General features: G+C 39.5%; 1 protein-coding gene across 1 annotated transcript; it reads left to right on the top strand.

Moving 5' to 3' along the window:
* Window positions 1–201: 201 nt before the first annotated feature.
* ATF3 (activating transcription factor 3) lies at window positions 202–3,101 on the top strand. Its single transcript, XM_010017211.1, has 3 exons — window positions 202–441; window positions 1,382–1,489; window positions 2,436–3,101. The coding sequence occupies exons 1-3, from the start codon at window positions 202–204 to the stop codon at window positions 2,631–2,633; spliced, it is 546 nt and encodes a 181-aa protein (XP_010015513.1). The 3' UTR covers window positions 2,634–3,101.
* The last annotated feature ends 7,094 nt before the right edge of the window (window positions 3,102–10,195 follow it).

The raw sequence follows: 10,195 nt of genomic DNA, 5'->3' as shown, positions 1-10,195 counted from the left end.
TAACATAAAATAGAAGTTTTTACTAGCGACCATATTCTTAACTTCTTGTCTGTAGTGAGAGGTTAGGGAAGAAAGGGAATTGGGACTGAAGCAATTCAAGAAACAGGGTATTATTCGTCGTATGAACTGTATGTCTAGGAGATACAATTTGCCTTTCTAAAGTGGTTGAAAGATTATTATCTCTTTTTACCTTTCAGCAAAATGATGGTCCAACACTCAGGCCAGGTATCTGCATTAGAAGTCAGCGCCTCCGCAATTGTTCCCACTTTGTCCCCCGCAGGGTCACTGGGGTTTGATGATTTCACAAATTTAACCCCACTGGTGAAAGAGGAACTGAGGTTCACCATCCAGAATAAGCGTCAGTCCCACAGGATGTCTTCTACATTGGACACGGTGACAGTTTCTGAAAGGCCAATTGAAACATCAATCATGAAAACAGAGGTATGGCTCTTTACATAGCATTTCAGTGGGAATTATTAACTCTCTAATTAAGTTTCACAACAAGACCGGTAATTATTATCAACTACAGACAACCCTCTCCACCATACTTGATTCTTCTAAACTGCCTGCTTGGCTGTCTGTCATGTGCTTCTGGGAAGCTCTCTGGTATTTCTCATTTCCATTGAGGCCTAGAGTCAGGTATTTTATTTTTGACTGTGGACTAAGGGCAATGTTATACAGTGATTAGAGCAAGTACTAACCTGGTTTCCCTGCTTACTTCTGGCTGAACTTGCAATAAATCACTGCTGAAGTTTCATCTCACTGAGGACAGTCCAGTAGGACCCGTGTGGGTTACACTATAGTAGGCACAGCCATGCTGTGTCCATGATAAGTTTTTACTTTGAGATAATAGGCTCTGTGAAAAACACTTCTCTTGTAACACGGAGAAATAGGTTAAGTTAGGAAAATAGCTACGCTATTTGTCTCAGCCTCCACAGGAAACAAACCAAAGCCCGAAGGAGTGTAATACCCTCGTTTTACTGCTGCCTTTAGTTCGCTGCCTCATTCATGACACACGCTCCACTCTGCTCCCTGTGCTCGTCAACTCCTTTTGCTCCTTGGGAAATGAAGGAGAAATGGAGGTGTGGGAGTCAGCCTGGGGAGACACTCAGCAAGGTTTCTGAGCACCATTGATTTAAAAGGAGCCATCACATGGATTGCATCCATGCAGATTCCGCTCAGGTTTTTATTGACAATTCTAATGGAGTCACTGCCATTTTACTGTATGGCAAACGAGGTCAGAATCACATTCTTGTGTAACTCCTGATATGAGCACTGACACCACTATCTAGGTTGCTTTTAGAAGTGTGGAAGTTATCAAACTACAAGTCATGTATTTATTACACTTTATGGATTGTGTGTGTCTGTTTTTGTGGGATAGTTTTCCCCTGAAGAGGATGAAAGAAAAAAGAGAAGAAGGGAAAGGAATAAAATTGCTGCTGCAAAGTGCCGAAACAAAAAGAAGGAGAAAACAGAATGTTTGCAGAAAGTAAGTGGCTGGCTTGAGTTGTTCTTAGTCTGCAATCCTGCCAGGATCCAAACAGATAACATGGGGTACTGTCGTAGTAGGAAATGGAGAAAGATGTTACCCAAAACTCTGTAAACCCTTCAAGACATTAGTTAAGAAGAATGAACATGCTATATATTAAAACCAAACCTGGTTAAAACTGGGATAAAGAGAAAGCTCGGTAGGAGTGAAGAGATTACTGTTTCAGTAACCAGTCTTATCTATGGGGATAATATTAGCCTGAAAGCGTACGCTGACCGCAGGAAGTAGTAAAATATCATTTCATATAATATTCTTTGTGCTTAAACCATGCTTAAACCACAACAGAGACCAAATGCCTACAAATAACAACAAATAATTTCGAACTTCCTTATGAAATGAGTTGCATAATAGCTTGTACCCCCGAATTCTCTGTCCTAGGACCACAGTCGTGTCTTGACCTGCTCTGCCACGATAAGCAACTCTATTACAGCAGCAGCAGGCCTGTCTTTATTCCGTTATCTAGTGGTAGGGGAAAAAAGGTTGTGTCCTTACTTTGTTAGTTTAACATGGTTTTACAGATACATGACATGATTTTCTAGGGAGTTAATAAGTGTAGATATCTTGGAGACACTTTTTGGCTCAAAAAGCACAGAATAATGTGGCAGGATAATAATGCTTTGGATATCTGCCCTTGTAAGTGAATACAAATCGTTTAGCTTTTCAACTTCTCTAAAGGCCAAAATAGGTAGCTATCAATCTGTTTTTTAGACTACTATTGACTAGGGAATATACAGTTTAAACATTACAGGGTACTAAGAACGTGCAGTTTCTTTCTTTGCTAGCCATATGTTTTCCCACCAATAAAAGACCACAACTATAAGATAAATGTTGCAATTAACTGTTTGAACTACTTGGTCTAATAGTTGTGTGTGTCCTTTGTGACTAGGAATCAGAAAAGCTGGAAACTATCAATGCAGAATTAAAAGCCCAGATCGAAGAGCTAAAGAACGAGAAGCAGCATTTGATATACATGTTAAATCTTCACAGGCCCACTTGTATAGTTCGGGCACAAAACGGAAGGACACCTGAAGATGAAAGGAATCTTTTTATTCAACAGATCAAAGAAGGCACATTACAAGGTTAAGTGATACAGCAACTATGGAAATATTTATAGTGGTTTTTAACAACTACCAGAATCCATGGAGGATCTGACATAACGTGTAGGATTCTATTAGTCAAGAGCCTTTAGGAAGGGCAGATTGCTTTAAGCAGGAAGGATCATTTTGGCTTGACAGCGATTCTTCCCCTTGGAAGATCTGGTCTCAATCAAATTGAAGAGTCTTCTGCCTCAAATATAGGTTTTGCACCTGGCATACTTGCTGTTCCTAGGAGCTACAGACAACAGCTTCAGAAGTTTTAGCTCTCTGCTAGTATACAGTATCTGCACTCACAACGTTTGTGCTAGAACACTATGACTTCCGAAGATGCACGTGGTACAGACAGCTGTGCTGGATGGACACTACTTCTCCTTGTGGCTAGTAAGGAAGGTGGACTGAGAGTATTTTTAGTTTCCAGGAGGATGGTTTCATGTACTGAAATGTAATGTTGCATTCTAACCTAACACACACACGCACACACACACAAAGACACACAAAAAGCCTTTAGTTCCAACTAAGCTTTGTAATTTTTTTCCACAACACTTGTGTGGGTTTTTTCTGTGACTCATCTCAAAGACTGAATCTAAAGAGCCTTGTGGGTGTGACAAAGATGTTCCTTGCAAAATATCCATACCTTGTATTTTATGAGCTGGAACCCCACTTACTATCCTTTGGGGACTATGATTTTTCCTTGAATTGCTGAAAAGCATCTTGTACCACCACTTGGTGGATTGGACCCACTGGAAAGAGGAAACTAACTATGGAGGGATATTGATACAGGTTTGGCCTGAATAAAGAACTGCAGGACTGAATACCAGGCTCATGAATAATGAAGAGTTCAAAGAAATAAGATAATCTAGGATCAAACCCTGCAAGCCTTAATTCATGCTATTAACCCTCACTCACAGAAGAAGTTCCATGGACTGCAGTGGGTCTGTTTACAAGATAGTTCTTATAAGCATAAGAGCTTGACAAAGCTTTTTCCATCCAGGTCAGGATTACTTCCTTCTGCCAGGCGATTCAGTGGGGAAAATTGATTGCAGCTACTTTTATTTAGTATTTGAGTGGCAACTACAGTCAATCAATCAAAAGCGTTACTTAGAACCTAAAGGAGGAGAGAGTTTTGATGTAGTTAATAACTGGTTTTATTTTTTAATCAAATACTAACCTTGGATGTTTTTGAACTGGTAGAAGAGATGCTGGACAAAACAGTTGGAGCTACAAGTGTTTGAATTCTGATGTTTCTGTGAAATTCTCAGATTGTTTAATCCTATAAAATATATCCTTACAGTTTTTTGTAAAAGAAAATATTATCCTTATTTATCACTATCATAATGGGTAGAGTTAATAAATACTGCGAGCAAGATAAAACTGAAAACACAAGTGTTGTGCTGTCTTTTTACTTGTATCTCTTGGTGTTTAATATTATATATTCCTAAACTTCACCAGTTATAGTTGAGACACAACTATTGAAAACACTTATCCTTCATCTTTTCCACAGATGAGGCACAGAGTGGGTGCAGACATTATACTTCCCAAAGTTCTGTACCTCCATCAGTGGTGTCTAGCTGTGCAATGTCACCATTTGGACAAAGCAGACAATAAGAATGGACCTTACAGTACATGATATTTTACACCAGTTATGCAGTGTCAAAACTGTGGTTTTGTTCTAAAGGCTAAGCTTAAAGATACCTCGGCCATAAGCATTTTACCTGCAAGTCCTGGATGAGTCTATTGGATATCATACCTGATCCTTATATGATTGTTATATTCTGCAACAGAACTTCTTAGTACATTTTCCTAAGATCTGGATATATTGTAATGTCCTATATTGCATTTTAAAAATATGTACTTCATGTATCTGAACAGTTAATGTATTAAAGATGACATGTGAGGTCTGATTCTGTCCTGAAAATCCATTATCTTTCTGTATGTTGGAAGGAGCTTCCATTGACTTCAATGAGAGTTTTATTGACATCCTGTAAGCAGAGTTTAGAGCCTCTGCTGCAACCTCTCTGGCTCAGAGGGCAAGTTGCACAGGAGTTGGGCCAGCTATTTATCAGACAACAGATACACATGAAGCGTGTTACAATAAACTTGTCAATGTTCACTGGTATTTGACTTATGTAATGTGGAAATACAAAACCAAGGCACCATCCCAGTATTGTATGCCTTGTCTTTGCCTTTTGGGCAAATACCAGCAGACAAAACTGTTTGCCTCCTATACTGTTATAAAGTGTTACCACAGAGACTAGAGTATAATGACAGAATTCATGTGTCTCCCTTAGGGAATTTGTATGGTTGCTTTTAACCATATCACTAGTGACGCAGGCGTCATGCTTTTGTTGCTTGATGTTATTCACTTAGCATCCCAAATGTTAATATGGTACCACTACTATTGTCAGTAGATAATCTATTTTTATTTCTTTGTATGTGCAGTCAGAGCTGCTTTCTACTGCTTTTGTATGTGTGTGCATGTGTGCTCCTGCACGCTACTCTAGAAATGATGGTACTCAAGTTCCTTCGACTGTGCCCAGGAAAAGAGTGTTTAAGCAACTAGACAGGAACAGCATGTTGCATGAGATTTCTAAGAGTATACTTCACGCAGGACAAACCTTAAAATACATTAAAAGCAGTTTGTTTTCTATTTTCAAGTTTGTTTTGATACTTTAATAAAAAAGAATTAATATATATTTATTCATGTGTCAATTCATTCTAAGTTTTAGGGTCCATGAGCAACATCATTTTCTTAAAACAGCACTAAGATATTAAAAAGCAAACACATTTCATGGGTTTAAAGAAAGGTATAATCAAGTTTAGTTACTACAAATGTTGATCATGAATTCCTGGCTAACTTCTTGTTTGTGGCTTAGGGCTTAAAGAACTGGAACTTAGACCTCCTGAGCCCTCCCTGACCTTACAGCCAGCCAGCTGACAGTTATTCCAGCTTTCTGATTACCTACTGGGTTTAATGGCTTTGCTGCTGTGAAGCTTCAATATTTACAGGCTGCTTTCTATGGTTACATGAAAGATACAAGAGAAGTATAGCATGACTGGGGCTTTGGGTTTTTCCCCTCTGTGTTTGTGTGTGTGGAAGAACATGCAGCAAGATGAACAAAAAGTTCTATCGTGCCTTTCCAAAACTAAGTATCTACACCCAGACAGAAGTCCCTGTGTTTTCACAGCCAGTGATGTGGACAGAAACTTTTGGCTTCAATCCTTTGCAAGCAGTCATAACTTACAATACAGAGGTCAGATAGAAGGCTGAGAGCTCCAGGGACCAGGAAATCTGTTGCACTATTGCAAAATCAGGTCAAAAATATCAGCTGGAAGGAAGATCTAAGCTACTCAGCTTGCCAAAGTTAAATGCTCCCTTTCCTTCTTGGTTCATCCATTTACAGATGTGTAGTCCCCATATGTATCTTCACCCTCTCATGCATTCTCCTACAGCTGCTACCAAATTTTACTTTTGAATACCCAATTCACTTCTAAACTGGTAAATTCATAAATCATCTGCACAGCCTGTTTTAGAAAACCTTATCAGCAAAGACAGGGCTTTGAACTTATGAACTGATCTTTTATGTTTTCTCCAAATCATATGAATTGAAACCATGAAACCACCATTGGTCTTTTACAGCATATTCCTAACAGCATAACTGACATGCCTTGAAAAAAAATAGCCTGCCATATCTCCTCCTTGGGTCATTTTAGATGCTAAATCTCTATGTGTACAGGCCCAGGCAGACCTTAAAGCATACCAGGCTTTATGCTGTACATTGATAAGGAGCATCACCTACTTTTTTCTAGCTCTTCCTTTGATGTAAATGAATAAGTAGCACTTACTGAAGGCAGATAGAACCAATTATTTATGCTAGGCTGGAAACACTTAATGAAACTAACAGTAACCAGTTTTAATTGCAACAACTTTTCTATGTAGGCCCATTAGAATTTGAAGTTATTGATCAAACGGATGGTTTTAAAAATTGAAGATTCTTAGTTTTGCAAAGAAACTGCACGGTTTATGGGTAGTGAAAGCAAAACTGTACAGTTTTTCTTAACAGCAAAAGGGTTTTGAAAACTACATCTACTTCACCTTAAAAACATTCCTAAATCCAGAAGACAACTGTATCTCACATCCACTGTTCTTGTTTGATCCCCCTCACCCCCTTCAGCAGAACATAGGACTAGGTACCAGTCTCGCTCATGCTGGCATTGCCCTGTTTCTATGTTTGCCCAGTGCCCCCAACTGGAAATCCTGAGAATCACATGATTAGAGAGGGCAATAAAATATTAATCTGCATTAGCACTTAGTAACATTCTTCATCATCACTTTAAAATGACACGAATATTTTCATTTCTATAATACACAATTACTTTTTAATGTGTGGTTAAAAAAATATCATCACTATCTTAAATTCTGTTATTTAAAGGTAATTCTGTTGTTGGACACCCTGAGTCAGAACTGCTGACTTTAGTGATAAAAATAGCAATTTACTAATTTTCAATGCTATTAGATCTTCAAAGCCATCACAGTTAAAAGAGAATACACTGGAGTTATTCTTTGTACAGCACCAGTCCTGGCTGCATGTCTTTACTATTGCTGATAATGATGCACAAACCAGAAAATCCCCAAATAAAATGCCATAAACCAAACCATATTAATGATTTTTAGACCTCAAGTGTACTAGAGCTGACACTCAGAAAAATTGTTAGACCTGGGAAATAAATAAATATAAAATGGAAAGTAGCTGGAAAGCTTTATTTTTTCTTTCATGTGTTTAGCAACTTCATATTTGTAGATTCCCCCTGAAGTGATCAATGCACCATCATGCCCACTTAGACAGTGGTTATGGCCACACAGCAAATAGTAGTGTAGCACAGCAATACTTATATATAAGCTAACTTAGTACTAGTACACCCCAGTGATGACAGCAAGAAACTCAGCACAGGCTAATTGATGCCACTGAGAGGATGAGCTCTCCGTGCAGGCAGAGGACAGGCTGCTACTGGCATCTGAGGTAGCTCATTTAAAGCCAGCTTGGGTGTCGTTCAGTTCCTCAGGTTAGCGTGTCACGTAGCTGCCTGCATTCCCAACTAAATGGGTCCACCATGCAGACCAAAGGTCCACCCAGCCCAGCTCTCTTCCTACAGCAGAGATCAAAAGCAGCTGTCCCAGGAAGAACAAGACCAGGGCAAGTACGCTTCCTCTGGGGGCTTTCGCACACTCTGACTATTTTCAGCTCGTGAGTCACACAAGCTTGACATGACTCCTTTAAGTAGTAGCTTTCCATAGATCTTTCTCTCAAGTATTTGACCATCATCTGCACTGACTTTTGGTGGCAAGTCCCATAAGTCTACCACCATTTAAAAGAAGAAAACAGTTTGCTATTGATCCTGTTCTCCATAACTCTACTTGAGAGCCCCTCGTTCTTGAGCTGAGTGAACACCTATCCATCCTCTCTGTGCCACATGACTTAATACTTTGCTGTGCTGTTTCTTTCTCAGGATAAAGAGTCACAGCCTGTCTGGTCACTGTTCCTTTTCTGGTAGCCATTTTACACCCTTGATCATTCCCATTACCCTTTTTTTTTTTCCCCTGGGAAAAATCGGCTATTACAGTAGTTTAGGATAAAGGGACCATAATTTTACACACGTGTTACAGAATCACAGAATAGTTTGCATTGGAAGAGACCTTTAAAGCTCATCTAGTCCAACCTTCTTGCAATGAGCAGGGATATCTTCAACTAGATCAGGTTTCCAAGCTATGGGTTAATACAGTAGGATCTTGATGCTCACTGTCCCTGTTCTAAAAACTCCAGAAATTAGGTTTGCATTTTTGATGACTGCCAAGCATTAAGCTTGACACAACACAAACTATCCATCACAACCCCCAGATCTCCCTCCTGAGTGGTAATGGTAAACTCAAGCCCAGCACTTCAGGTATGGCACCTGTACTGATGTGCATTACCTTGTGTTTATTTGCATTGAAGTTTTCTGCCATTTTAATTTCCAAACTGTACATCGAGAATCTTCCTGCAAATAGTCTGAAATTGCCCTTCTCCTTCCTGTCTGGAATAACTTTGTACCATCAACTTGCTGACTACACTTCTCACCCTCTTACCAGATCATTTATGAGGATGCTGATCTGTGCAGGTCCCAGTATAGGTTCCTGTGTAACTCCACTGGATGACCTGCCCCCACTGAGTGTTCATTTACCCCTATAACAGGGTCTCCATCATCCTCACTAACATTTGGAACTCTTAGAGTCTGTCAGATACTCCAAGCTTTTCTGTGGCATTAAGAAGTCTCAAAGAGGTACACAGCTAATTGCCAGATTTTAATCCCTTCCATGCTGTGCGATTTAAACTCTCAAAAGAAATCTATTTTTCAGGTAATTATTAATACTATACCACTTTATAATTGAGAAGAATAGTATCATGACACTTTTTCTTTTCAAAATGCTTGGAAAGGAAGGATCAGTTGTTATCCCTGTCTTTCAGATGGAGAAATTAAACATGCAAACCACCCAATGACTCATCCCAATTAAAAAGCTATTACAGTGCCATGCTTTCATCCCAAGCAAAATAAAATCCCTTATCTTTGAAGACTGACTCTGTGTGAATCTTCACAAGACTTGCTCAAAACCGTGCTGAGTCACTAGGGAGCGATGGAACCGAAAGGTACACTTTATTGACATGTGATTACTACTTACATCCAAGTAACATCATCCAAACCACCTGGAATAAATAGCACTTCACTCATACTCAGGAATACATTTAGTTGTGGGTTTAGGCTGGTTTGGCATGTTTTGGTTTCTTTTGTTTGCTGTTTGGGGCTTTAGATGGTTATGCTTTATTAGGGGTTTTTTGTTTGTTTTACACTTGCTGCCTTCAGCAGCAGGTGTGTACACAACCCACCAGTCAAACATACGTTAAAAGGTAAAAAAATCCCTAAAGAACACAAATACGACTTCAGTTACCTGGGTTACAGCAGGGTTACAGCAGAGTTACAGGCTGGTTTGGAATGTAGGTGCAAAAGATACCATTTGGCAAGTTCACTTGACTCCGAATGATTTATTTTATATGCAGAATTACCCACATGGAGAACTCGAGTAACTCAGAGTTTTTCTGGACACCCAGAAGACACTTCTCTGTGACAGAAGAGCACATGTGCCTTGGATGCCTTTATGCAAACAGCTACTGGAGTCAAAATTCCCAACCCACTGACTATTGCTTGGTTAAGAGTCGAGATCAGAACAAGAGAAATCACTTGGGAAAAACTGAGCGTACAATAGTCCCTCACTGAGTAGTGTGCAGGCACCTTTCCTTGGCTGAACCAGGGATCCTTTCTTGCCTGGCTTGGGTAAATGTAGCCCTCTGATGCTGACATGGTGAGAACTTCCCCTTGTCTTAATCTACTACAACCATTAAAACTGAGTGACATAGGGCTTGTAACTCTCACATTTGTAGCTAATTGCTGTGGTTTTATCATACATTCTTGAAGCCCCAGATTTGAAATACACATGATGGGGCAAGATCCTCATTCCTCA

Source organism: Nestor notabilis, unplaced genomic scaffold (genome assembly GCF_000696875.1).
Source record: "Nestor notabilis isolate BGI_N333 unplaced genomic scaffold, ASM69687v1 scaffold8546, whole genome shotgun sequence".
In the NCBI taxonomy this organism is placed as follows: domain Eukaryota; kingdom Metazoa; phylum Chordata; class Aves; order Psittaciformes; family Psittacidae; genus Nestor; species Nestor notabilis.
The sequence above is the reverse complement of the archived record's forward strand: the minus strand, read 5'-3'. Positions and strand labels throughout refer to the sequence as shown.